Below are 27,969 nucleotides of genomic sequence, written 5' to 3' on the forward strand. Positions count from 1 at the left end.
TCCGGCCCCATGGACTTGTGCTCGTCCAGTTTTTCTAAATAGTCCCGAACCACTTCTTTCTCCACAGAGGCTGGTCACCTCCTCCCCATACTGTGCTGCCCAGTGCAGTAGTCTGGGAGCTGACCTTGTTCGTGAAGACAGAGGCAAAAAAAGCATTGAGTACATTAGCTTTTTCCACATCCTTGGTCACTAGGTTGCCTCCCTCATTCAGTAAGGGGCCCACACTTTCCTTGATTTTCTTCTTGTTGCTAACATACCTGAAGAAACCCTTCTTGTTACTCTTAACATCTCTTGCTAGCTGCAACTCCAAGTGTGATTTGGCCTTCCTGATTTCACTCCTGCAGGCCTGAGCAATATTTTTATACTCCTCCCTGGTCATTTGTCCAATCTTCCACTTCTTGTAAGCTTCTTTTTTGAGTTTAAGATCAGCAAGGATTTCACTGTTAAGCCAAGCTGGTCGCCTGCCATATTTACTATTCTTTCTACACATCGGGATGGTTTGTTCTTGCAACCGCAATAAGGATTCTTTAAAATACAGCCAGCTCTCCTGGACCCCTTTGCCCTTCATGTTATTCTCCCAGGGCATCCTGCCCATCTGTTCCCTGAGGGAGTCAAAGTCTGCTTTTCTGAAGTCCAGGGTCCGTATTCTGCTGCTCTCCTTTCTTCCTTGTGTCAGGATCCTGAACTCGACCATCTCATGGTCACTGCCTCCCAGGTTCCCATCCACTTTTGCTTCCCCTACTAATTTTTCCCTGTTTGTGAGCAGCAGGTCTAGAAAAGCTCTGCCCCTAGTTGGTTCCTCCAGCACTTACACCAGGAAATTGTCCCCTACACTTTCCAAAAACTTCCTGGATTGTCTGTGCACCGCTGTATTGCTCTCCCAGCAGATATCAGGGTGATTAAAGTCTCCCATGAGAACCAGGGCCTGCGATCTAGTAACTTCTGCTAGTTGCCGGAAGAAAGCCTCGTCCACCTCATCCTCCTGGTCTGGTGGTCTATAGCAGCTGATCCAAGCAGGACCATTTCCAGCTGATCCACGTCCAGACCATTTCCTGGGGAGGTGCCCCAAATCCGTTCACATTTATGAAGATGCCTGGAAGGAAGTTGTTGCCCCTTCCCAAGAGGGAAGCCCCATGGCTGTACAACTTACATGGGGGTAAGGGACCCGCACAAGTGTCACCGCCACAGACCCAGCTCCTGACTCAACACAGACAGCAAGAGACTTTCCAAGGCGTTGGCTCAGAGGTTTGAAAAAGTCATGAGCGTTCTGGGTCAGGTGGGGCTTAGCTAACGTCCTGCCGTTCCGTCAGCGCTCGAGAACTCCCCAGGCAGTCGTTTCACTCTCTGCAGAGAGCCTTGGACGGAGCCAACTGGACGGAGCCAACTGGCAGTAGCTGCTTCTCACCCTGGGTAAGTCTGGGCTGAAATCCTTCCTTTCATGGATAAAGCTGGTATATTCCAATCCCAGTGCTTGTATCCTAACAGATAGCACAATCCACCCCCACACACACCATTTGATCTGCTTTGGGGAACTAGACAGAGAGCCCCCTCTCAGTTCAATCTAGCAGCTGCACAAAAACGTGTCATCAATACTTGGAATACGTATGAATAATTTGTCGACAAAGGCTGTTAGGTAGTAAATCTACCGGTCTTTGTACAAACCACTCCACTGAGTCGCTTTTACAGATACTGAAATGCACAGTTTCAGTCGAACCCTTCTGAACTTGAGGACACGCATTCCCCTGGGATCTTCTCTTAGAAATGAGTTCTTGGTCTCTGTAGGGACGCCATGATCGGCGGTGTCTGTCACCTGGACTCTTTCCTTTCAGCTGGAGAAGTATGGCACCATCTCAGTCGTTTTCCAAACATTTCAGAGCCTTGTCCGCAAACCACAGCCTGGGGTCCTGGCCTCCAGCAGCATTCCAGTCTTACATTAATAGCTATTGGGGAACAGAAATCTGCCGCCTGGATCCAAAGTGGCGCGGGTGTTGGGACCCTGCCCTCAGAGCAGACACAGCTCTTGGTCCTGCCTGGATCAGCCGCTATGTCTACAGGGCTGTCTTAAACTCCTGTTTCCTCCATTGACTCCCTGGGCCCTGTGTGAACAAAATACGCTTTAAGAACAGGAGTCCTTGTGGCACCTTAGAGACTAACACATTTATTTAAGGATAAGCTTTCGTGGGCTACATATGCTTAGTGATGCATTGTCCACAGGGACGTGTATGCTCAGCGCTTCGCCCAGACAAGGATGGGAACTGGCAGGTTCCACTCCAACACCTGCTGGGTCCTGTGTCCCAGGCGGGGGTGGAGGGGAGCGGAGGGAGACCCCGGGCTGGTTATTAATATTGGTGCAGGGGGTGGTGCTACAGTAATCACATGGGTGGCAGTGATGTTATAGGACCCTCAGGGGGTCCAGTCTGGACTTGGCCCCAGGGTCCTGCATCCAGCCCAAAGACCGAATGAGCCAGTCTCTGCTGGAGTTTATGATCTAAGGCCCTGATCCTACAACCTCCCCCCCAGTGCCTAGCCAGTGCTCTGCTGCGTGAATTTAGGACTAGATGGGAGCAACCGCTCACCCAGTCTGACCTCCTGCCTAGCAGGGGCCGGAGAGTTTCAGGCAGTCCCCTGCCCTGAGCCCTGGTGCTCAGCTCCCAGAAAGGCCCCAGACACACAGCACAAGCCCCCACCCCAGTGGGAGACCCAACGAGCCCGGGGCAGGGGGACGAGGGCAGCAGCTGTGGGATGTGCAGTGCTTGGGGCAAGTCGACAGTTTCCGGCCATTCCCCCCGGTCAGCAGCGAAGGTCTCCCCGAGCCTGGGGTGTGCGGGGCAGGCCCTGGCTGGTGGGCAGCGGGGTGCGGCGGAGCTTGCTTTGTGCACGGGAGGGGCTTTAATTCACTGTAGATCCGGAGGCCTTTTACCCGCAGCGCTTTGCAAACCAGTGGTGCCCTGCGGAAAGCAGCCAGCTCTGGGGTGGAGGGCCCCAGGGAGTCCCTGAGTGGCACGGGGAGGGGGGAGGGGTGAATCCAGGCCCCGCCCCAGCCTGCAGGAGGAGGGTCCGGGCGGTGCCCGGGGGGGGGGTCTCCCTCCCCCAGGCCCATGCAGCGGGTCTGACGCGGCTGGGTCCGACTGCGCTAACCCGGCCCCGGCCCGCCTCTTCCTGCCGGAGGAGCCGCTGGGAGCGGCAGATACAAAGCCCGGCCGGGCGGGCGGCGGGAGCCGGATGGCGGGGCCCAGGCCCGAGGCCAGGGCGATGGGCGCAGGCGGCTCTGCACAGGTAGCGCTGGCCCCGGGGGGAGGGGGGCTCAGTGACCCCGATCCGCCCCAGCGCCGCGGAGAGACGCTGCGGCCAGTCCCGGACCCGCTGGCGGGAGGGGCCCTTGTCCGCCCCATGGCTCCCCGCTCGGCCGGGGGTCCCGGGCCCCTCCCCGCCGCCGCCATCTGCCCTGGGGGCAGCCAGGCTCGGGAGTCGGCGGCCATCTTTACTAGGGCAGCCCCCCCCCGCGCCGGGGGGGCACCCGGGAGCGCGGGGGGGAGATCCCGGGGGGGGGCACCCGGGAGCGCGGGGGGGAGATCCCGGGGGGGGCGGGGGGCAGGAGCGCGGAGGGGGGGCAGGAGCGTGGGGGGCACCTGGGAGGGGGGCAGGAGCGCGGGGGGGCAGGAGGGAGGGGGAGGAGTGTGGGGGGGCACCCGGGGTGTGGAGATGGGGGTGGGATCCCTCCACCCCTCGCCCGGGGGAACCCAGGCAGCCCCCGAGGCCAGGCTGGTCTCTGGGGTCCGGGGGCACTGGCGGTTCTCTCAGCGCCCGTCTCAGGACACTCGTGGTTGTCTGACATCCCCAGCCCGGCTTTGGGGAGACAGGCCTGACCCCAGAGCCCCCGACAGCTGGGAGGGTGGGCGAGATGCCCCGGGGCAGGGTGGTTTTAACATCTCCTGGCTTGGGGCCTGCGGCTCTGGCCATGCTGTCAGTGGGGGCTTTGCTCCGACCCTGCCCGGGAGAGCAGCGTGGGGCGCTGGGACAGGGTGCCGGATTTCTCCTCTCCAGCTTGGGCACAAACAAAATCAGTTCAGGAGTCTGGCACCAGCCCCTGTGGACACTGGTCCACATCCCAAGTGTGAGTCTCCTCTCTCTACCCAGTACAATGCCCTGGCTCCGCTCCTCGCTCACCCCGGGGCACACGCCGCCTTCTCGTCCACCAAGGAGGAATTCCCCAAGGAACAGACAGGGCAGGCCCGGTAGTTGTGTGACTCCTGGCAGCGTTAGCCAGGAATGAAAAGGCTCCTCCCCTCTGTAGAACTGATCATTGTTTTTAATTGTTCACTTTATTAATGTAACTTCATAAGTAAAGTTTTATGAATGAAACAACATTCATTCATAAAACCAGTTACCCCAATAACTGGCTAATTGACAATTAAGATGCTTGTTAAGAGTCACAGTGTTCAACCAGTTGCCCTTGTAAGTTTCACTGTCAATCCAATTCCTGCTTAAATCACTGAGACTTGCACCGTTTCAGTATTGTAACTTCTGTTCATTGCTTGCCATTCATTACACTTGTCTATATTGTAACTTCTGTCACTGTTTGCCATACTGTAATTCAAACCCCATTTTAAAACGCTCACTCCATTTTGCAAACCCTGCTGCAACCTTCATTGTTGCAAACCCTGCTGCAATCTTATTAGTTTAGTTTAGATGTGTGAATGAGGTATGTATGGATGATGGAATTGACCTCCAGCGCCAGCCTGTCCTGATAAAATAGAGTTCAAACACCAACGGCGGAAGATGCAGACAACAGCCCTAACAAAGTGAGAAGAGTCCACCCTAAAAAGAAAAGAACAAAGGTACAATAGATGGAAGATCAAAGCCAGGACCGAGGCTGAAAGTCACGACAGGTGATCAATCACACCAAACCCAGAGGCAGCGTGATGCAGCAAGACCTATGGACTCTGGATTCAAACTAAAGCCTACAAAAAGGATGGGTGAGATGGAAAATTTCAGAGGGTAACGTTCTGCTGCCAACATGGAAGGGCATCGGTGTGCCCAACAGAGACCCAGCTCGTCCTTGTGCCCGGCTTTCCTGGCCAGTTACCACCAGAAGCTACGAACCCAAGCTGCAAACTCAAGCCACGGACTCAAGCTACGTTCAGGACTGGTAACTATGCAGCAGCAGAACATCTGTGTGTGTGTGTGTGTGTAGGTATTAGTTACTGGTTATAAATCAAATTGTGTCATAATAAATGTGACATCTTTGTCTTGCCCCCTGAAACGATCCTGTGTAGTTCTGTCTGCATAACGCCTCCAGCTTTACCCCCAGAGCTTTGTCCAAGCTGGTCATTCAGAGAACTAATTAGTGACTGCTAATTATTAATAATTATTAAATGCGTTGGATTTAAATGGGGCTCAGTGGGCCCCTGTGCAGGCAGAGTGAGGATGGGACTTGAAAGGGGTTTGGAACCAGTGCGAGTTCTGGGTGTGTAGTTCCTGAGCTAGGGCTGCGTGCTCTAATCCTAACGCTAATTCCGAGCATCCACCCAGTGTTTTTCACCGGTAGCAATTCCCAGTCCTTCACCAAGAGGATTTGCAATGTTGTTGCAGGTGCCGGTGGTGTTTGAGGACGTGGCGGTCTATTTCTCCCCGGAGGAGTGGGCGGAGTTAGCCAAATGGCAGAGGGAGCTGTACCGGGACGTGATGAAGGAGAATTACGAGCTGGTGGCTTCATTGGGTGAGGCTCCTTTCCCACTCTTCTCTCAGGGCCGGGGGTCTGGGACAGAGCCAGGAGATGTCAGAGCAGCTCAGCGCACATTTCACTGAGGCTGAGAAGAATCTCAGACCCTGGAAATGCTGTGCTCTGACGCCCCCCCCACCCCCCGAGGGCTCTTGGCCCCGTAGCTAGAAGGGTTTATGTTGGTGTGACAATGCGGCTCTGGCGGAACCCAACTGAGAATGCCAACTCAGGACAAATTGCTCAAACAGGGCAGTTACAGCCCAAGGCTGGGGTTTCTCCACCTCTAAGGCGAACCAAACCAGCCAGACTAAGAGGACTTCGGTCTCACCCCCCGGCTAACCGCAAGTCTCACAAGCAATCTCCTTAGACACTCCAGTTTCCCAGTATCACCACCAGTGCCACTCGTTATGGGGACAAATGGTTATGAAAACCAATACCCAAATAAAAGAAAAAAGGTTCTCCTGATCCCAAAGGACCAAGCCCCAGACCCAGGTCAATATACAAATCAGATCTTGCCCACAAATCACGCTGTTGCCAATCCTTTAGAATCTAAAATTGAAAGGTTTATTCATAAAAGGAAAAAGATAGAGATGAGAGTTAGAATTGGTTAAATGGAATCAATTACATACAGTAATGGCTAAGTTCTTGGTTCAGGCTTGCAGCAGCGATGGAATAAACTGCAGGTTCAAATCAAGTCTCTGGAACATCCCCCGCTGGGATGGGTCCTCAGTCCTTTGTTCAAAGCTCCAGCTTGTAGCAAAGTCCCTCCAGAGGTAAGGAGCAGGATTGAAGACAAGATGGAGATGAGGCATCCACCTTATATAGTGTTTTCCAGGTGTAAGAACACCTCTTTGTTCTTACTGTGGAAAATTACAGCAAAATGGAGTCTGGAGTCACATGGGCAAGTTCCTGCATACTTTGCTGAGTCTCAAGGCATATTTGCCTTCTCTCAATGGGTCCATTGTATAGCTGATGGTCCTTAATGGGCCATCAAGCAGGCTAGGCAGAGCTAATCTCAGCTTGTCTGGGATGTCACCCAGAAGCATAGCATAAGTTTGAAATACAGACAGTATAGAGCCAATATTCATAACTTCAACTACAAAACTGATACACACATATAGACAGCATAATCATAACCAGTAAACCATAACCTTGTCCTAGACACCCCATTTGACCCCCTTTATACAAGATTTGGTGCCACTACAGGACCTTGGTTGCAACAATGATCTATATGGTCCCAGTTTATGTCAATAACGTCACAGTTGGACAGCAGAGATTCTCAGGGTTCTGTGCTTACTTGCTGGGCTGCTTGTGGAGTAAAGGTACTACAGAATCAGGCCCACAGACCTGATCACAAACTGCTCTTCATAAGCCAGGGTGAACCCACAGCCAGGAAACCTACTCCTCCCGAGTTGGTCACTCACCAGGCTGCAATTCTCTGCCCCCTGCACAGGGCATCCTGTTGTCAAACCTGAGATCATCTGCCAGATGGAGCGAGGGGAAGAGCCTTGTGTGGAGGGTCCCTGGGGCTGGGAAGAGAGAAGCACAACCCAGAAACCCTGCTCAGGTGAGTCATGAAAATGCCAAGAGCTGGGGGAGATGGAGGGATGGGCTCAAAGCCCAGGGAAATCGCTCCGGGTCAAAGAATGTTTCAAACAATGGCTGGCTTTCCCGGGCCCTGGATGCAGCTGTGACCACTTGTAGGTGACATTGGAGAAGGGCAGGGAAGATGGCAAGGGGTCTGAGCAGGTTAGGGAGAGCTGTCAAAACTGGGTTATTCCTATGGGAAGAGTTAAAGGGGAGTAAGGCCTTGTCTACACTACAAAATTAAGTCGACTTAATTTACGTCAATGTACAGCCGTCGCAGGACTTAAACCACTGTTGTGTGTCCACACTACGCTCCGTGTGTCGGCAGTGTGCATCCACACTAGCAGTGCTTGCATCGACACAGAGAGCAGTGCACTGTGGGTGGCTACCCCACTGTGCAACTCACCACCATCTAGTGCGCGGTGTTCTGGGAAGGGTTTGCAATGCCTCATGGGCAAGGAACAGTCACGCAGGGGCGAGTTACAATACGAGTTCAGCATCCCATGATGCAGTTTTCTCCATCCCATCATTCCACGGGTATCCTGTTACGTTTCACACTTTTTTCCGGCAAGCCTGTGCGTCCGCCATCTCCGTGAGACTCCTGGATCCTGCGCTGCTCTTCAGTGTTGTGCTGAGTGTTATGAACACAACACGGCTGATCCTGCAGTAGTTCCAGAGCTGCGAGGAGTATGACAGTTCTTTGCAGGCTGCCTTGCTGTGTGCCGTGGAAAGAAACAATTCAAGATTGCTGTTGGCATTTACCGAGCAACTGCACACAGTAGATCGCCGGTTCTGGACCTGAGAAACAAGCAGTGGCTGGTGGGATCGCATTGTTATGCAGATGTGGGATGACAAGCAGTGGCTGCAGAATTTTTGGATGTGCAAGGCCACGTTCCTGGAACTGTGTGTGGAGCTCGCCCCAGCCCTCCAGCTCAGGGACACCAAAATGAGAGCGGCACTCACGGTGGAAAAGTGAGTGGCGCTCACTGTGTGGAAGCTTGCAACGCCAGATTGCTACCCATCAGTCGGGAATTGCTTGGGAGTTGGGAAATGCACCGTGGGTGTTGCTGTGATGTAAGCGTGTGGGGCCATTAATCATATCCTGCTACAAAGGACAGTGACTCTGGGCAATGTGCAGGAAATAGTGGATGGTTTTGCAGCAATGGGGTTCCCAAACTGAAGGGGGCCATCGATGGCCCATACATCCCTATCTTGGTCCCAGACCACCTTGCGACGGAGTACATCATAGAAAGGGATCCTTTTCCATGGTATTACAAGCGCTGGTGGATCACCGGGGTTCTTTCACCGGCATCAACGCAGGCCGGTCAGGGAAGGTGCATGACGCACACCTCTTTAGGAACACAGACTTGTGCAGAAGAAGGCTTCAAGCAGGGACTTTTTTCCCAGACCAGACGATTACCACTGAGGATGTGGAAATGCCAATAGTGATCCTGGGAGACCCAGCCTACGCCTTACTACCATGGCTCATGAAGCCATACACTGGCCACCTCGACAACAGCAAAGAGTGCTTCAACAACAGGCTTGGCAGGTGCAGAATGACTGTTGAATGTGCCTTTGGCCATTTTTACTGTTTACTCTCGAGATTAAACCTCAGTGAAGACCATATCCCCATGGTCATAGCTGCCCATTGCTTCTTGTTCTATCCCTAGAGGCTAAGGTGAATAAGTTTTCTCCCTCCTCCTTATGACATCCTTTTAGATACCTGAAAACTGCTATCATGTCCTCTCTGTCTTCTCTTTTCCAAACTAAACAAACCCAATTCTTTCAGCCTTCCTTCATAGGTCATGTTCTCAAGACCTTTAATCATTCTTGTTGCTCTTCTCTGGACCCTCTCCAATTTCTCCACATCTTTCTTGAAATGCGGTGCCCAGAACTGGACACAATACTCCAGCTGAGGCCTAACCAGAGCAGAGTAGAGCGGAAGAATGACTTCTCGTGTCTTGCTCACAACACACCTGTTAATACATCCCAGAATCACGTTTGCTTTTTTTGCAACAGCATCACACTGTTGACTCATATTTAGCTTGTGGTCCACTATAACCCCTAGATCCCTTTCTGCCATACTCCTTCCTAGACAGTCTCTTCCCATTCTGTATGTGTGAAACTGATTGTTCCTTCCTAAGTGGAGCACTTTGCATTTGTCTTTGTTAAACTTCATCCTGTTTAACTCAGACCATTTCTCCAATTTGTCCAGATCATTTTGAATTATGACCCTGTCCTCCAAAGCAGTTGCAATCCCTCCCAGTTTGGTATCATCCGCAAACTTAATAAGCGTACTTTCTATGCCAATATCTAAGTCGTTGATGAAGATATTGAACAGAGCCGGTCCCAAAACAGACCCCTGTGGTACCCCACTCGTTACGCCTTTCCAGCAGGATTGGGAACCATTAATAACAACTCTCTGAGTACGGTTATCCAGCCAGTTATGCACCCACCTTATAGTAGCCCCATCTAAGTTGTATTTGCCTAGTTTATCGATAAGAATATCATGCAAGACCGTATCAAATGCCTTACTAAAGTCTAGGTATACCACATCCACCGCTTCTCCCTTATCCACAAGACTCGTTATCCTATCAAAGAAAACTATCAGATTGGTTTGACATGATTTGTTCTTCACAAATCCATGCTGGCTGTTCCCTATCACCTTACCACCTTCCAAGTGTTTGCAGATGATTTCCTTAATTACTTGCTCTATTATCTTCCCTGGCACAGAAGTTAAACTAACTGGTCTGTAGTTTCTTGGGTTGTTTTTATTTCCCTTTTTATAGATGGGCACTAGATTTGCCCTTTTCACGCGGCACTACTGTGTGTCCCTATCATAGTCCTTTGTGCCCCGAGCAATCTGGTCGTAGATGTCAAAGTTCTTACAACTGGATCGGAGCTGTGCCTACACAGCCTCCTCTCTCCTCAGACCCAGGAGATCCACATCTGCCGTGTACTCCAGGCAGGAGTGTGTTTGCCGTGTGGAGTTGGCACGGTCAGCTGGGCAGTTGGTACGTGAGCTATCCAGACTGAGCAAATAGGAAATGGAATTTCAAAAATTCTCAGGGCTTTAAAGGGGAGGGGCAGATACCTGTGTACCTGGCTGCCGGGCAGTGGAGTTCAAAACTGACCAGAACGGTCATGATAGGACACTTCCTGGAGACCATTAAAGTCAACGTAGGCAACACAAAGTCTATGCTGCCACTATGTTGACCTAAGCACTGTGCGTCTTGTGGAGGTGGATTTATTAGGTTGGCGTAGCAGACGAGTTAAAGCGGCAGGAGGAATATTGTGGGGTAGACACTTACACAGTTAGGTCGAAACAAGCTGCCTTACGTCGACCTAACTCCGTAGTGTAGATCAGGCCGAAGACTGTGATGGGTCTGGTGAGAGGCAGCCAGCCCCTCTGTCCCTACCTAGGTTCTTTCCACCCTCTGGTTCAAGCCCTCGTGACTTCCCTGCACTCGGCCTATCCGAGCAATCTCGCTGTTTCACAATCAACCTAAACTGAGAGTCTCACCAGCCTAGAGCAAAGACGGTTCACAAACACTGCCTAGTATTCCAGGGGGCTTTGAAACGTGTCTAGAGCCCTCTGCTCTCAAGTGCAGATGGCTGCGTTTTGGAATCATTCATGCATTGCTGCATGGCTGACACCAGGGACCTCCATAGTACCGAGAGCTTGAGCTAAGGAGTCCGGCTCTTGACCCAGTGCTTGCAACAGCCTCACATCCTCTGTGGGTCAGGTCCGGGGGGAGCGCGTAACATACTTACTTACTGTGTGCAGTTCTGGGCTCCCATGTTTAAGAAGGATGAATTCAAACTGGAACAGGTACAGAGAAGGGCTACTAGGATGATCTGAGGAATGGAAAACCTGTCTTATGAAAGGAGACTCAAAGAGCTTGGCTTGTTTAGCCTAACCAAAAGAAGGCTGAGGAGAGAGATGATTGCTCTCTGTAAATATATCAGAGGGATAAATACCAGGGAGGGAGAGGAATTATTTAAGCTCAGTACCAATGTGGACACAAGAACAAATGGATATAAACTGGCCATCAGGAAGTTTAGACTTGAAATTAGAGGAAGGTTTCTAACCATCAGAGGAGTGAAGTTCTGAAACAGCCTGCCAAGGGGAGTAGTGGGGGCAAAAGACATATCTGGCTTCAAGACTAAGCTTGATAAGTTTATGGAGGGGATGGTATGATGGGATAGCCTAATTCTGGCAATTAATTGATCTTTGACTATTAGCGGTAAATATGCCCAATGGCCTGTGATGGGATGTTAGATGGGGTGGGATCGGAGTTACTACAGAGAATTCTTTCCTGGGTGCTGGCTGGTGAGTCTTGCCCACATGCTCAGGGTTTAGCTGATCGCCATATTTGGGGTCAGGAAGGAATTTTCCTCCAGGGCAGATTGGCAGAGGCCCTGGAGGTTTTTCGCCTTCCTCTGCAGCGTGGGGCACGGGTCACTTGCTGGAGGATTCTCTGCACCTTGAGATCTTTAAACCATGATTTGAGGACTTCAGTGGCTCAGACACAGGTTTGATACAGGAGTGGGTGGGTGAGATTCTGGGGCCTGCGTTGTGCAGGGGGTCAGACTAGATGATCATAATGGTCCCTTCTGACTTTAAAGTCTATGATTCTATGGACTTCCTGAGCTGTCCATTGGGACCTGATCCCTTCGTTAGTCTGGTGGAGAAAGCAATGCTAACTTCCACCATGTGGGATCGCTGTGGAGACTATTCTGAGCTCAGCCTCATGGCAGCAATTCGTGTTCAGTCAAATGCAACACGAAGGCAGTCTTTTCCCACTGGCTGTGTCTTTGCCAATAGACACTCGAGGAAGCACTGAGACCTGCTTCTCTGTAGTTAGTGGAACCACTCCTTGAAGGGGGTAGCTTCCCAGGAGCTGAGGGCAGGGAGGCTTTTCCAAGAGACAGGTTCCTTGGGCTGCGGTTGGGAATGGAATGTGCTGAACATCAGGAGTTTCCCTTGGTCACTAGCTCAGGAGATAACACCAGGGCTTTTCTCTCTGCAGCAGATGGTGAGATGAAGGATGACGATGAGGAAGGTTCTAGAACCCTGGATCTTCCCAAGACATCCCCAGAACAGACTGGAGGGGACCTCCACCAGCACTCAAGGAAAAAGCAAAGATACAAAAGTCAGAGCAAATCACAAAAGCAGCAGAGAAATATTATGCAGGAAAAACTCATGCCCCTCCTCAGGCCCCAGAGACACAGAGCCAGCCGGCAGGGGCGGACACGCCTGACTGCCCAGCAGGGAGAGCCCACGGGGAGGAAACCATTCTCGTGCCCGGAATGCGGAAGGAGCTGTATGACGAAGGGCAACCTCAAAATACACCAGCGAGTGCACACAGGGGAGGGGCTGTTTCCCTGCAGCCAGTGCGGGAAATGCTTCACCACCAAGGGCAACCTCAAAATGCACCAGCGCATGCACAGTGGGGAGCGGCCCTTCGTGTGCACCGAGTGCGGAAAGAGCTTCATCGCCCCGGGCAACCTCAAAATGCACCAGCGCCTGCACAGCGGGGAGAGGCTGTTCCTGTGCACTGAGTGTGGGAAACGTTTCACCAGGAAAGACATCCTCAAACTGCACCAGAGGGTGCACACGGGGGAGCGGCCTTTCCAGTGCACGGAGTGTGGGAAGAGCTTCACTCAGAAGGTGAATCTCCTGACACACCAGCGGTGCCACACAGGGGAGCGCCCGTTCGCCTGCTGTCAGTGTGGGAAGAGCTTTGCCCAGAAGGGCACGCTCAACACGCACCAGAAGAGCCACGTGCGTGAGTGGCACTTTGCATGTGCTGAGTGCAAGGAGAGATTTGCCTCCAACAGGGACCTCACGATGCACCAGAGGATCCACACCAGGCAGCGCTCATACATGTGCAGCCAGTGTGGGAAATGCTTCACGCAGCCGGGCAACCTCCTGACGCACCAGCGAGTGCACACGGGGGAACGGCCGTTCACCTGCACCCAGTGCGAGAAAAGCTTCACCACCAAGGGCAACCTCAAAATGCACCAGTGGATCCACACGGGGGAGCGGCCCTTCACATGCACCGAGTGTGGAAAGGGCTTCATCGCCCAGGCCACCCTCAAAATGCACCAGCGCTTGCACAGCGGGGAGCTGCCCTTCGTGTGCACCGAGTGCGGCCAGGGCTTCGTTCAGAACGAATTTCTGAAGCTGCACAAGAGGCTGCACACGGGAGAACATCAGTTCCCCTGCCCCGAATGCGGGAAGTGCTTCATCAGCAAGGCCGTTCTGAAGGTGCACAGCAGGACACACGGCAGGGAGCAGCTGTTCCCGTGCACTGAGTGTGGGAAACGTTTCACCAGGAAAGACAACCTCAAACTGCACCAGAGGGTGCACATGGGGGAGCGGCCTTTCCAGTGTGCAGAGTGTGGGAAGAGCTTCACTCAGAAGGTGAATCTCCTGACCCACCAGCGGCGCCACACGGGGGAGCGCCCGTTCACCTGCTGTCAGTGCGGGAAGAGCTTCGCCAAGAAGGGCACGCTCAACATGCACCAGAAAAGCCACGTGCGTGAGAAGCTCTTTGCATGTGCTGAGTGCAAGGAGAGATTTGCCTCCACCAGGGACCTCACGATGCACCAGAGGATCCACACCAGGCAGCGCTCATACGTGTGCAGCCAGTGTGGGAAATGCTTCACGCAGCCGGGCAACCTCCTGACGCACCAGCGAGTGCACACGGGGGAACGGCCGTTCACCTGCACCCAGTGCGAGAAAAGCTTCACCACCAAGAGCAACCTCAAAATGCACCAGCGGATCCACACAGGGGAGCGGCCCTTCACTTGCACCGAGTGCGGGAAGCGCTTCACTGTCAAGGGGACGCTGCAAAAACACCAGAGTGTCCACACGAGGTGGAAGCAGCTCGTGTGTGCCAGCCCGAAGCTGGAAGGGCTTTCCCAGCCTGTACTCCAGCAAAACTCCTATTGACACAGGAATGATCACACTGGATCAGGCCCAAGGTCCTGCCAGCCCAGTGACCTGGCTCTGACCGTGAGCAGCACCAGATGCATTGGAGGAAGGTGTAAGAATTGCACACTAGGCAAATGTAGGATAATCTCTCTCCTCCTCCCCCCCCCCCCCCCCCATTCCTGGCCAATATTAGGTCTCATCCTAATCATTAGAAAATTGCTTAAACCCTGAAGTACAAGGTTTAATATCCCTTCAGAATATCTGTTAGCATTAATTATAACTTTGGATATCTTCGTTCAATAAATGTTTTTAACCTTTTCTAAATTCTTGCCCGTAACAGCATCCTGCTGTCATGAGTTCCACAGGTTAATTGCGCACTGTGTGAGTCTTTGCTTTTGATCAGTTTTCAGTTTGCCACTCTTTCATTTCTTTGAATGTCCCTTGTTATGTTATGACAAAGGGAGAACAGAAGTTCCCCGTTGTTAGTTGTTGGCTGCGTGTGTGGATTCTTTCTGTGTGCTGGCCCAGCTCTATGCGGCTAGCGACAGAGCACACAGCCATCAAACTGCCCACAAAGACCACAAGACTCGCTTTGTAGCGAAGGCACCTAGCCAGGTTTATTGTCGACGAAGCACAATCCTAGCTCCCCGGATCAATGTCTACAGGTACACAGGCACGTGGATGTCAGTGACAATGGAGCAGCTCAGTGAGCAGCGGGACTTTCCATTCCCCCCTCGGCTGGACAAAGACACCCCCTCTGTGACCCTTCTTTTATACACTGTTACATATTGCCCCTCCAACATGGTAGTTACTACGCTTTACCTTGTACATCAAACATCTCTGTCCATCACCCTGTCATCCTGACCTTATCTTTAGGAGGTGTCATGGAAAAAGGACATTAAAAAGTCTCTGCCCACCAAACAGATGTCTGTGTGTGGCACTCCGAAGAAGCTTGGCCTTCCATCCCAATGCGATGAGGCTTTAGGTGAGAGATGTATAGGCTCCTTATTGCTTTAAAATCCTTTTTCTATTATTGTTCTTTGTTCCTAGATCAAGTTGTTGGGAAGAGTTGAGAATCATCTTCCCTTCTTCTGTGATGGCCCAACCCAAGTGGCCGATATTATACAGTACTTGGGATTAAGAAGGCGAGTTTGGGTCACCCATTTCCCATTTACATTCTACAAGCAGTAGTCACAAGTGGTTCAGGGGCTGGAAAAAATCCCTTAAGAGCTCAGTCTGTGCAGTTTAACAAAAAGATCAAGCTGTAGACTTGAACGTAAAGATCTACACAGAGACAAAATATCACATCCCGAAGGGCTCTTTCATCTCGTGCAGAAAGGCAGAACAAGAACCAGTGACAGGAATGTATAGCCAGGCAAATTCAACTTAGAACTAAAGCACAAAGTTAACAGTAGGGTGACTAACCACTGAACAAATTACCAATGAAAGTGATGGATTCTCCATCTTGATGTCTTCAAATCCAGACTGGATTCCTGCCGGAGGATAGTGTAGCCAAACACAAACGACTGGGCTCAGCATGGGGGTAAGTGGGTGAAATTCTAGGGCGTGTGCTATACAGGTCAGACTAGATGATCTAACGGTCCCCTCTTCTCTTATTTGTTGCCTTTGATAGGGTCCAATTGCCGAGTTTTGAAGGGTTTCTGTGTGACTTAACTAGTCTCTTGACCCTGCCATTTTGCCCTATTAGTTTAGTCTTTGCCTTCCTGGTTCCCTGTTTTGTTCATGGCCCACGTCTTGGGATACTCTTATTCCTTTCTTAAGTAGCATCCATGCCACCTCTAAGGACGTTACTTTTCCCCAGAGGGCCTTTTTGACTGACCTCCTTTTTATTGCAATCTCTCTTTCTAAAGTTTCGTGTCCCCGTGTCATTTTTAGGTAGCTTAGCGCCAGAGGCTGCTGAACCTAGTTCTATTGGGGTCACTGTTACTCAGTTACTGTCCCTTGTATATTCACAGGCTGGAGCTGGAGCCGGGCAGCTGGGTTGGGGGGATCCATGGATGGGGGGCTGGGGTTTGCGCTGCGGCCTGGGCTTCTGCAGGTGCGTCCCACACACCCCTACCCCACATCGTGCCTAAGGTGGCTGGGCCTGGGCCCTGCTGGTCTCTCTGCCCCCCTCCCCTGCACAGAGCCCAAGCCCGCTGGGCCCAGGGCACGAGGCGCTGAGCTGACCCCCTCTGTGCCCTTGGAGGACATTGCAGTCTCGTTCTCCCCGGCTGAGCAGATGTAATTGGCAGAATGACCGCAAGAGACTCACCGAGACAGGCACGAGGGCTCCGTGCTGGTGCCTCTGCAGGGTGAGGACAGGGGCCAGATATTTGCAAAGGAGGCGGGGGTGAGCTGGGCTGTTTTGTGATGTTCCAAAGAGGGGCAGCTCTTCTGTGATGGTGACAATTATTTAATTTCTATCGCTGTAGTGTCTAGGAGCCTTGGTCCCGGCCCAGGACCCCACTAGCTGCTGTACAAATGCAGCACAAAGGGTCGGTCCCTTCCTCCAGTAACTCCCAATCTATTTCCAGCCCTCATCCCTCCAGCTAAGCTCCAGTCCCCTGCAGCGAGAGCCCCTGTCTGGCAGGGACCCGCCAGGAGGATTTGGGAGGGGCGGGGGGCGGTGCGGCAGCAAGGGGCTAGCATTAGGGAATTCTAGATTTGCTTTTTATCAGAGAACAAATGTCACCCCGTGACCTCAGACACTGCCTTGGTACCTCCATGGTTCAGACACAGGCCATCCTCTCCCCTCCAGCCAGTCCAGTTTTCAGTAGTTGTATAACTTCTCACACACAGTGAAATGAACCTTTAAAAATGATTCTAGTGTAGAGGCTGAGCCCAAATCCTTCCCTGGGGAGCCCTCCGCCCCCCCCTCCCCCTTTCCCCTGCACAGGGCTGAGGGACGTTGTCAGGGTCAGAGCCGGGCACTGAGCCCCAGATCCTCCAAGATGTCTAGGTGCCTAATTCCCAATGGGACTTGGGTAACTAAATAGCTTGGAGGATCTGGCCGTGCCCCCCAGACGGTGATTCTCTTCCCAAAGCAGGCTCTGCAGGCCCCAGCCTGGGAATTGTGTCTAAGCTGGAGCCAGGGGGTCCCCAGGGAGAGAGGAATCCCAGAGGCCCGCAGCATGGGCAAGTGATGCCATTCAGGGACAATAACTCCCTAAAACAGAGACTATGGGGGGAGAGGATGAAATAAACAGATGGAAACAAACCCTGGGAGCCTTCTCCAGTGGGACCGTAGCCCCGAGAGCCACAGCCTGAGGCTGGGGGGGCTCAGGGCTGCCCCTACTGGCGGCTATAGGGACTGGGATCTGGTCCACAGCTGAGGAAGTGCTAAGCTCTTGTATAGCAGCTCCGGGCCAGGCTCTCAGCTTGGGTCAATCAGCACAGCTCCATGGGCTTCAGACCTCCTAACCCTTGTAGCTGTGAAGAAAATTTGCAACCATCAGCCCAGTGTAACGGACTCAGAGCTGTCTGTCTGAGGCAGCAGGTCGCCTGAGACAGTAGCCCTGAGGGGGGCGCCCCGCTGCATTCATCTCAATGGGGAGTTGACTCTGAACCCTGAGGAGGGCCATTGCCTGCCAACAGTGGTAGCTGCTTGTGGCTCATCGTTTTAATAAGAACATCCATCGAATGTGCTTCTCCTACAATCCCAGCCTGCCTTCTCCTTTTTCCCACCTCCAATGCTCCCACTTCCACACTCGTCCAGCAGATCCGTCTGGGGGTGTTAGCACACAGTCCTACAGTACGGTGACAATGGGAAATGCTGGAGGAGCAGAAAATATGCTGACTTTAACATCAAATAGACTCCAAGGCCCCAAGGGGCCCTTGTGATCATCACGTCTGACTTCCTGTGTGCCACAGGCCAGAGACCTGCCCCACACGAACTCCTAGAGCAGAGCTGGTAGAAAAACCTGCAGCCTGGATGGAAAACCTGTCCCTGCTGGAGAACCCACCACACCCCAGCGGGGCTGGGAGACGCCGCGCTAGGACGGGTGCTGCTGTCCCGCAGGGGGCTGTCCGGGGCGGGGTGGTAGGGCCCGGAGACGCCGCGCTAGGACGGGTGCTGCTGTCCCGTCGGTGGGGGGATGCAGTGACCCCATGGGCCAGGACTCGGCCCCGCGCAGGGGGCTGTTCGGGGCGGGGTGGGAGGGCCCGGAGACGCCGCGCTAGGACGGGTGCTGCTGTCCCGTCGGTGGGGGGATGCAGTGACCCCATGGGCCAGGACTCGGCCCCGCGCAGGGGGCTGTTCGGGGCGGGGTGGGAGGGCCCGGAGACGCCGCGCTAGGACGGGTGCTGCTGTCCCGCAGGGGGCTGTCCGGGGCGGGGTGGTGGGGCTGGGAGACGCCGCGCTAGGACGGGTGCTGCTGTCCCGCAGGGGGCTGTCCGGGGCGGGGTGGTGGGGCTGGGAGACGCCGCGCTAGGACGGGTGCTGCTGGCCCGCAGGGGGCTGTCCGGGGCGGGGTGGTGGGGCTGGGAGACGCCGCGCTAGGACGGGTGCTGCTGGCCCGCAGGGGGCTGTCCGGGGCGGGGTGGTGGGGCTGGGAGACGCCGCGCTAGGACGGGTGCTGCTGGCCCGCAGGGGGCTGTCCGGGGCGGGGTGGTAGGGCCCGGAGACGCCGCGCTAGGACGGGTGCTGCTGGCCCGCAGGGGGCTGTCCGGGGCGGGGTGGTGGGGCTGGGAGACGCCGCGCTAGGACGGGTGCTGCTGGCCCGCAGGGGGCTGTCCGGGGCGGGGTGGTGGGGCTGGGAGACGCCGCGCTAGGACGGGTGCTGCTGGCCCGCAGGGGGCTGTCCGGGGCGGGGTGGTGGGGCTGGGAGACGCCGCGCTAGGACGGGTGCTGCTGGCCCGCAGGGGGCTGTCCGGGGCGGGGTGGTGGGGCTGGGAGACGCCGCGCTAGGACGGGTGCTGCTGGCCCGCAGGGGGCTGTCCGGGGCGGGGTGGTGGGGCTGGGAGACGCCGCGCTAGGACGGGTGCTGCTGGCCCGCAGGGGGCTGTCCGGGGCGGGGTGGTGGGGCTGGGAGACGCCGCGCTAGGACGGGTGCTGCTGGCCCGCAGGGGGCTGTCCGGGGCGGGGTGGTGGGGCTGGGAGACGCCGCGCTAGGACGGGTGCTGCTGGCCCGCAGGGGGCTGTCCGGGGCGGGGTGGTGGGGCTGGGAGACGCCGCGCTAGGACGGGTGCTGCTGGCCCGCAGGGGGCTGTCCGGGGCGGGGTGGTGGGGCCGGGAGACGCCGCGCTAGGACGGGTGCTGCTGGCCCGCAGGGGGCTGTCCGGGGCGGGGTGGTAGGGCCCGGAGACGCCGCGCTAGGACGGGTGCTGCTGGCCCGCAGGGGGCTGTCCGGGGCGGGGTGGTGGGGCTGGGAGACGCCGCGCTAGGACGGGTGCTGCTGGCCCGCAGGGGGCTGTCCGGGGCGGGGTGGTGGGGCTGGGAGACGCCGCGCTAGGACGGGTGCTGCTGTCCCGCAGGGGGCTGTTCGGGGCGGGGTGGTGGGGCTGGGAGACGCCGCGCTAGGACGGGTGCTGCTGGCCCGCAGGGGGCTGTCCGGGGCGGGGTGGTGGGGCTGGGAGACGCCGCGCTAGGACGGGTGCTGCTGTCCCGCAGGGGGCTGTCCGGGGCGGGGTGGTGGGGCTGGGAGACGCCGCGCTAGGACGGGTGCTGCTGTCCCGCAGGGGGCTGTCCGGGGCGGGGTGGTGGGGCTGGGAGACGCCGCGCTAGGACGGGTGCTGCTGTCCCGCAGGGGGCTGTCCGGGGCGGGGTGGTGGGGCTGGGAGACGCCGCGCTAGGACGGGTGCTGCTGGCCCGCAGGGGGCTGTCCGGGGCGGGGTGGTGGGGCTGGGAGACGCCGCGCTAGGACGGGTGCTGCTGGCCCGTCGGTGGGGGGATGCAGTGACCCCATGGGCCAGGACTCGGCCCCGCGCAGGGGGCTGTTCGGGGCGGGGTGGGAGGGCCCGGAGACGCCGCGCTAGGACGGGTGCTGCTGTCCCGCAGGGGGCTGTCCGGGGCGGGGTGGTGGGGCTGGGAGACGCCGCGCTAGGACGGGTGCTGCTGTCCCGCAGGGGGCTGTCCGGGGCGGGGTGGTGGGGCTGGGAGACGCCGCGCTAGGACGGGTGCTGCTGGCCCGCAGGGGGCTGTCCGGGGCGGGGTGGTGGGGCTGGGAGACGCCGCGCTAGGACGGGTGCTGCTGGCCCGCAGGGGGCTGTCCGGGGCGGGGTGGTGGGGCTGGGAGACGCCGCGCTAGGACGGGTGCTGCTGGCCCGCAGGGGGCTGTCCGGGGCGGGGTGGTAGGGCCCGGAGACGCCGCGCTAGGACGGGTGCTGCTGGCCCGCAGGGGGCTGTCCGGGGCGGGGTGGTGGGGCTGGGAGACGCCGCGCTAGGACGGGTGCTGCTGGCCCGCAGGGGGCTGTCCGGGGCGGGGTGGTGGGGCTGGGAGACGCCGCGCTAGGACGGGTGCTGCTGGCCCGCAGGGGGCTGTCCGGGGCGGGGTGGTGGGGCTGGGAGACGCCGCGCTAGGACGGGTGCTGCTGGCCCGCAGGGGGCTGTCCGGGGCGGGGTGGTGGGGCTGGGAGACGCCGCGCTAGGACGGGTGCTGCTGGCCCGCAGGGGGCTGTCCGGGGCGGGGTGGTGGGGCTGGGAGACGCCGCGCTAGGACGGGTGCTGCTGTCCCGCAGGGGGCTGTCCGGGGCGGGGTGGTGGGGCTGGGAGACGCCGCGCTAGGACGGGTGCTGCTGGCCCGCAGGGGGCTGTCCGGGGCGGGGTGGTGGGGCTGGGAGACGCCGCGCTAGGACGGGTGCTGCTGGCCCGCAGGGGGCTGTCCGGGGCGGGGTGGTGGGGCTGGGAGACGCCGCGCTAGGACGGGTGCTGCTGTCCCGCAGGGGGCTGTCCGGGGCGGGGTGGTGGGGCTGGGAGACGCCGCGCTAGGACGGGTGCTGCTGGCCCGCAGGGGGCTGTCCGGGGCGGGGTGGTGGGGCTGGGAGACGCCGCGCTAGGACGGGTGCTGCTGTCCCGCAGGGGGCTGTCCGGGGCGGGGTGGTGGGGCTGGGAGACGCCGCGCTAGGACGGGTGCTGCTGTCCCGCAGGGGGCTGTCCGGGGCGGGGTGGTGGGGCTGGGAGACGCCGCGCTAGGACGGGTGCTGCTGGCCCGCAGGGGGCTGTCCGGGGCGGGGTGGTGGGGCTGGGAGACGCCGCGCTAGGACGGGTGCTGCTGTCCCGCAGGGGGCTGTCCGGGGCGGGGTGGTGGGGCTGGGAGACGCCGCGCTAGGACGGGTGCTGCTGGCCCGCAGGGGGCTGTCCGGGGCGGGGTGGTGGGGCTGGGAGACGCCGCGCTAGGACGGGTGCTGCTGTCCCGCAGGGGGCTGTCCGGGGCGGGGTGGTGGGGCTGGGAGACGCCGCGCTAGGACGGGTGCTGCTGTCCCGCAGGGGGCTGTCCGGGGCGGGGTGGGAGGGCCCGGAGACGCCGCGCTAGGACGGGTGCTGCTGGCCCGCAGGGGGCTGTCCGGGGCGGGGTGGTGGGGCTGGGAGACGCCGCGCTAGGACGGGTGCTGCTGGCCCGTCGGTGGGGGGATGCAGTGACCCCATGGGCCAGGACTCGGCCCCGCGCAGGGGGCTGTTCGGGGCGGGGTGGGAGGGGCTGGCACCCCGGGGTGGGGCTGGAGGGCGCTGGCCCAGGCTTGGGCCTCAAAGCAGCAGCGGCGTCAGTGGGGACGGGCACGTGGCGCTGCCCCGTGTCTGCAGTGAACGGCCATAGAGCAGAGCGGCTCCACACCATAGAGCCGCGCGGCCCCGGGAGGGCTAGAAGGGCCGCGGATGTACCATAGAGCGGGGCTGTGAGGGCTAGAGGGGCCGCGGATGTACCATAGAGCGGGGCTGTGAGGGCTAGAGGGGCCGCGGATGAACCATAGAGCGGGGCTGTGAGGGCTAGAGGGGCCGCCGCGGCTCCCAGGGCGGAGCCCCCGAGGCGGGTTGAGAGGCCGCGTGCGATCCGAGCGGGCGGCGGGGAGAGGAGAGGTTGGTTTGCGGCTCGGAGCCCCCCACGGCCCCCGCTGCGGGGGGGGGGGGGGCGCGTGAGGCGTTGCCATGGGGACGGGGGGGGCGCGTGAGGCGTTGCCATGGGGAGGGGGGGCGCTCAGGTGAGGGGACGCCTGGGGCGTTGCCATGGGGACGGGGGGGGGGGCGCGTGAGGCGTTGCCATGGGGACCGGCGGCGCTCAGGTGAGGGGAGGCCGGGGCGTTGCCATGGGGACGGGGGGGGCGCGTGAGGCGTTGCCATGGGGACGGGCGGCACTCAGGTGAGGGGAGGCCGGGGCGTTGCCATGGGGACGGGGCAGGGCTCCAGCTGATCACTCGGAGCACGGCGCTGTCCTGGAGCCATCGGGCGCTCCCCCATGTGCAGCGTCTCCCCGGGGCGCTGTCCTGGGGGCTGCCTGGCCCAGTTCTGTGTCCCCCCAGGGCCCCACCACTGGGTCAGCTTGGCGATTCCGCCCACGCCGGCCTGGCTCCCGGGGCACCACGGGCGACGGCTGCAGGGGTTGAGCCCCCGCCCTGCTCCACAGGGAGCTCTGAGATTGCCCACTACGGGCACCCTGGCCGTGTGCGGAGCAACCCCACAACGGGGCGGGCGGTAGAGCCAGCCTGCAGCGTAAGTGCCATGTGGCCGCAGAGACCTGGCTCAGTGCAGGCCCTGCAAAGTGGGGATCGCCCAGAGCAAATACCAGCTCAGGGGAAAGAACTGTGTGTTGCTTGGAGCTGAAGTTCGGAACAACTTTGATTAAATTGGAAGACGGCGTATTATGTTCAGGTAAAGTCAGTGTGGTCACTGCAGATGGCAAACAGCAATTCAGGGAATACACCTGAGGCTTCTCATAGACTTTAAGGCCAGAAGGGACCATCATGCTCATCTACTCTGCCCTGAACATTGCAGGCCACCGAACCTCACCCACCCACTCCCGTAATAGACCCCTAACCTCTGGCTGAGTTACTGACGTGCTCACATCATGACTTAAAGACTTCAAGTTACAGAGAATCCCCCGTTTACACTAGTTTAAACCTGTAAGTGACCTGAGTCCCATGCTGCAGGGGAAGGTGAAACCCCCCAGGGTCTCTGCTAATCTGACCTGGGGGAAAGTTCCTTCCTGACCCCTGAGCACGTGCACAAGACCCACCAGCCAGACACATGGGAGAGAATTCTCTGTTGTAACATCTCGTGTCCCATCACCGGCTGTTGGAGCTATTTGCTGCTAGCAGTTGCAGATGGGCTCCATGCCGTTTTAGGCAGCCTCATCATACATCCCCTCCAAAAACTTATCAAGGTCAGGCTCGAAGGCAGTTCTGGTTTTTGCCCTCACTGCTCCCCTTGGGAGGCTGTTCAGAGGACCAGAACTTCACTCTTCTGATGGTTCGAAACCTTTGCCTAATTTCAAGTCTAAACTTATTGATGGCCAGTTAGTATCCATTTATTCTTGTGTCCACATTGGCACTTAACTTAAATAACTCCTCTCCCTCCCTGGTCTTCCTGTATTGTTAGTGAAATATTCTGTGCCTTTAACTCCACCGTGTTACCAGTTCAAGTAGCATTGTTGGGGGGGTGTGTAGCTGGCCAAGCTGGTGCTCTGCAGCAGGGGATGAGCAGCCTAGAACTCTTCAGTACAGATCAAGGCCTCCCCGGGATACGGGGTGTCTGATTCCAAGCACCCCACGCCTGCTCTGGAGAGTTTGCCACCAGTGGGAGGCAACACGAGGCAGCTTTACATAGGGGGGAAATGTTGTTGGACTAGTGGAGGGTGTCTTGTTATTGGAGGAAGATGGAGAATCCCCTTCACACAAAACCCATCGCTGTTTGCTGCGCTAGGAGAATGCAGGAGTCCTTTCAAAACCCCGCCCGAGTGCCACAAAACCCACACCCCTGGAGCCAGTAAGGCAGCAACCATGCAATTAGGTCCCTTAGTCCTTGCCACCCTTCTCACCTGATTGACATTCCCACACCGATGGGGCTGGCTTAAGGCACTCCGGGGCCCTCAGCCCATCTCCTCCTGGGAGCCCCTCGTATACAAGAAGCCCCGGTCCAAGCCCGTCAGCAGGAGTCTGATCAGCCCTGGTGGTGGCGGTGAGGCCCATGGTTCCCTCGACTCCTCCCCCGATGGAAGCTGTGTGCAGGTTCAGGCAGACATTTGGACCACTTACTCTCTACATGTTTTCAAGCTTTTCTTCACAACAGTGAGGGCTAGGAACACAACTTAAAAAAACAGCCAAACACACAATCCACCAGCCATGATTCTGATGCCAGCGTGACACTCCAGGAACCAGACCTGTACTGCCTATTCCTTAATCCAGCCCTGCCTGCAGAGTGTAGGTGTGCGACACAACCCAGGCCTCCTCCCCCCTTCCAGGCCATGGAGATTCTGGGAGCGGGGAGCCAGCAGCCCTCACACACTCTGCGGGGTGCGGAGGAGGCAGGCAGCTGAGACCTTCAGGAGCAGGGGAGAGCCAGGGCTGCTGGATCCAAGCTTCCGAAGGGAGCAACTCAAAACAAGCCTGTCCAGCCACAGTCCTTGCTCCCAGTAACCCGTTCCCCTGCTACACCAGCCACTCGCGCAGACTGCAGCGGTTAGTTCCCCATCCTCGGAGCCCGTCGTGTGCTGAAGGGGGGCCAGTTCATGGCTGATTGTCTCTGGCGTAAGGGATCATTGGGAATGTTTGGTTCGTTTACAGGACGCTCAGCAAGGCTGCCCCAACCTGCCGTGTCGGGGAGTCTCCTAGCTACTGCTCGGGGAGCTGGGGCGCTGTGCTTTCTGCTGTTCCCATGCTGTGCTGTAACGCCCAGCTGCAGCCATGCGCCGGAGAGGCCACATCAGTGCACGCAAGAAACGCGCAGCGCGACACCACTACTACGAGCTGTCCAAGGAGAGAGCGAGAGCAGCCAAGGCTCTGGCAGGTACATCCGGTCCCTCGCTCAGAGCCGGGCACGGGCGGGACACAGGAAAAGCACCTGCCTGCTGCTTCGGAAAGGGTGACACCCCCCAGTGCAGAGGGATCACACAGGGCCTCATCCTGCTGGGCACCCTTGTGCGCGTCATTGGGAGTTGGGTACTTGGCACCCCAGAGGCCAGGCTGTGCCCAGTTAGTGGCAATGTATCAGAGAACATGGGTGCCTTGTGCTCTATGTGATTTCTGCCGGGTGTGACGTGCCATGACCCACCTCTGTCTGTGCATGTGCCGGCACTCCTCTGGCACCCGTGTGTCCGCTGGAGCCGTCACGTGCAGGGTGTGTCCCAGAGCGCTCAGTGCAGGCATGGAAAACGCTGTTACATCCCTGGAGAAAACCTGCCTTAAGCTGGAGTTCAGCTTGAGAGCACGTGTCCGTGATGCAGGGTGAAATCCACCCCCGGCACAGTGCCGTTCTCCCCACACCAGGTGCTACAAACCCAGGAAACTGTCTTAAGTTTGACCTGAAATCCGAGCATGGTAATGTAGGGGCACCCAGAGAGCCTTAACTCGGAGTGGAGCCGTGCCGTAATCATGGGCTATGATTAACACATTCCACTTTGTGCTCTAGACTAAATGAAACTGGCCTGGGTGAGACCTAGCGGCCAGAGCACTGGACTGGGACTTGGGAGATGTAGCGTCTGTTCCCAGCTCTGCCTTGGGCAAGTCATCGCCCTCGCCTTCGTTTCCACAATCTGGGAAAGGGGGCGAAGGGTGCGGCTTTGTGCAAGGCTTTGAGCTCTGGGTTGGAAAGTGCCAATGAGAACTAGGTAGGATCAGGAATTTTTCTCCTGGGGGTCTCTCCATGCACGCACACACGTGCGTACGGTTATTCCTGCACAGAGGGGGCCAGGATCCGTGGGACTCGGGTGTCTCAGCCCTAGTAGTTGGGGAGCTGGCATCCCAGGAGCTCACCCCTGACTCTGTCCCCACAGCTACTGCAGAGCAGCCAGTCAAAGACAAGCCATCGGAGGAGGCGTTCGACATGTGCTGGCTCCCTCTGCCTGGGGAGGTGAAGGCGGAGCAGGACTATGAGTGCACGAGGCGTGGGGAGAGCTTCCACCAGCGGGCCGAGCGGCTGGCCCACAAGAAGACCCAGGAGCAGAAAGTGCTGTTGATTTGCACGGAGTGTGGCCGGAGCTTCTCCTGCCCCAACAGCTTCATGCTGCACCAGCGCGTGCACAGCGGGGAGACGCTGCAGAAGCCCTACGTCTGCCCGCAGTGTGGCCGCACCTTCAGCTACAAGACCAGCCTGGGGGTGCACCTGCGTGCCCACACGGGCGAGCGCCCCTTCATGTGTCCCTCCTGCAGGAAGAGCTTCAAGAATAAGACCTACCTGGTGGTGCACCAGCGCGTGCATACCGGCGTGCGGCCGTACGCGTGCGCCGAGTGCAGCAAGAGTTTCCTGCAGAAGCGAGACCTGACGGTGCACCAGCGCGTGCACAGCAAGGAGAGCCCCTTCCTCTGCTCCGAGTGCGGCCGGCGCTTCCGCTACAAGTCGAGCCTGGCCATCCATCAGCGCACGCACACGGGCGAGCGCCCCTTCCCCTGCTCCGAGTGCGGCCGGCATTTCAAGTACAAGACCAACCTACTGATCCACCAGCGCGTGCACACCGGCGAGCGCCCCTACCCCTGCCCACAGTGCAGCAAGAGCTTCACCTGCAGCACCAACCTCATCATGCACCAGATCACCCACGACAGGCTGGGCGCCCGGCAGCAGGAGGGGCCACGGGGGCCGCCGGCAGCCAGGCGGCGGGAGAGGGAGAGAGCCCGCACGGCCGACCAGCCCTTCGTGTGTGCCAAGTGTGGCAAAGGATTCAAGAAGCACGGCTTCCTTATCATCCACCAGCGGACCCATTGCCCAGCGCCTGCCGGAGCTAGCGCAGAGCAGGCAGCCAGGCCAGGGAAAGCCACGTGCCCCCCGCCACACCCAGCCCTTGCTCTGGCCAGGGAGTGGCTTGGAGCACAGGGCACCAAGGGAGCGTCTGACCACGCGAGGTGCTAGCCACAGCGGTGGGCTGGGCCTGCCTGCTGTGTGCTCTACTGCAGGCTGGTGTGACTGGGCCCAGCCTCTCCCTGAGCCTTGGGCATGGTGCCCCACACTAACTTCAGTGTGCTCTGAAATAAACCGTTCCCCACACGCCGCCCTACCTGGCTTTGTGTGTTAGCCTCTGGCCCCAGAGGACGTGACACAGCCCGGAGGCTGCCCGGCGCACGCCCCACACCAACTCCTGCTGACAGCTGGCCCTGCATAAGTACTCAGTAGGGTTGCCAGGCGTCCAGTTTTCGACCAGAACGCTGGGTCGAAAAGGGACCCTGCTGACTGGGCTGTTAAACATCCGGCTGACGGCGGAGCGGGGCTAAGGCAGGCTCCCTGCCTGCCCTGGCTCTGCGTGGCTCCCAGAAACGTTCCTGTGGCCCCTAGGCACAGGGGTAGCCAGGGAGGCTCTGCGCACTGCCCCCCACCGCGAACGCTGGCTCCACAGCTCCCATTGGCCGGCGGCTTCCAGGAGCCGCCCAGAGCCAGGGCAGGCAGGGAGCCTACCTCAGGCCCACTGCACCACTCACTGGGAGCCGGCTGAGGTAAGTGCCACATAGCTGGAGCCCGCACTCTGAACCCCCTTCCGCACCCTAACTCCCTCCCCGAGTCCACACCCCAACCCCCTGCCCTGAGCCCCCTCCCGGAGCCCTCCCACCCTCCCGCACCCCAACCCCCTGCCCTGAGCCCCCT

The 27,969-nt window shown here is 58.0% G+C and overlaps 1 protein-coding gene across 1 annotated transcript; it reads left to right on the top strand.

Annotated features, from left to right (window-relative positions):
• The first annotated feature begins 3,143 nt into the window (after positions 1-3,143).
• LOC128831367 (zinc finger protein 585A-like) lies at positions 3,144-27,378 on the top strand. The gene is made up of 6 exons (XM_054017678.1): positions 3,144-3,276; positions 5,593-5,719; positions 7,176-7,289; positions 12,343-14,259; positions 25,078-25,188; positions 26,174-27,378. The coding sequence occupies exons 1-6, from the start codon at positions 3,223-3,225 to the stop codon at positions 27,241-27,243; spliced, it is 3,393 nt and encodes a 1,130-aa protein (XP_053873653.1). The 5' UTR covers positions 3,144-3,222; the 3' UTR covers positions 27,244-27,378.
• Positions 27,379-27,969: the final 591 nt, after the last annotated feature.

The sequence above is a fragment of the Malaclemys terrapin genome, chromosome 2 (genome assembly GCF_027887155.1).
Source record: "Malaclemys terrapin pileata isolate rMalTer1 chromosome 2, rMalTer1.hap1, whole genome shotgun sequence".
Taxonomy (NCBI): Eukaryota; Metazoa; Chordata; order Testudines; family Emydidae; genus Malaclemys; species Malaclemys terrapin.

Bases quoted from the DNA above. Each gene is read 5' to 3' on its own strand.
- LOC128831367 (XM_054017678.1), top strand. From the start codon at position 3,223: ATGGCGGGGCCCAGGCCCGAGGCCAGGGCGATGGGCGCAGGCGGCTCT. The intron at 3,277-5,592 runs GTAGCGCTGGCC...ATGTTGTTGCAG, and splicing joins GCGCAGGCGGCTCTGCACAG to GTGCCGGTGGTGTTTGAGGA. The intron at 25,189-26,173 runs GTACATCCGGTC...CTGTCCCCACAG, and splicing joins AGCAGCCAAGGCTCTGGCAG to CTACTGCAGAGCAGCCAGTC.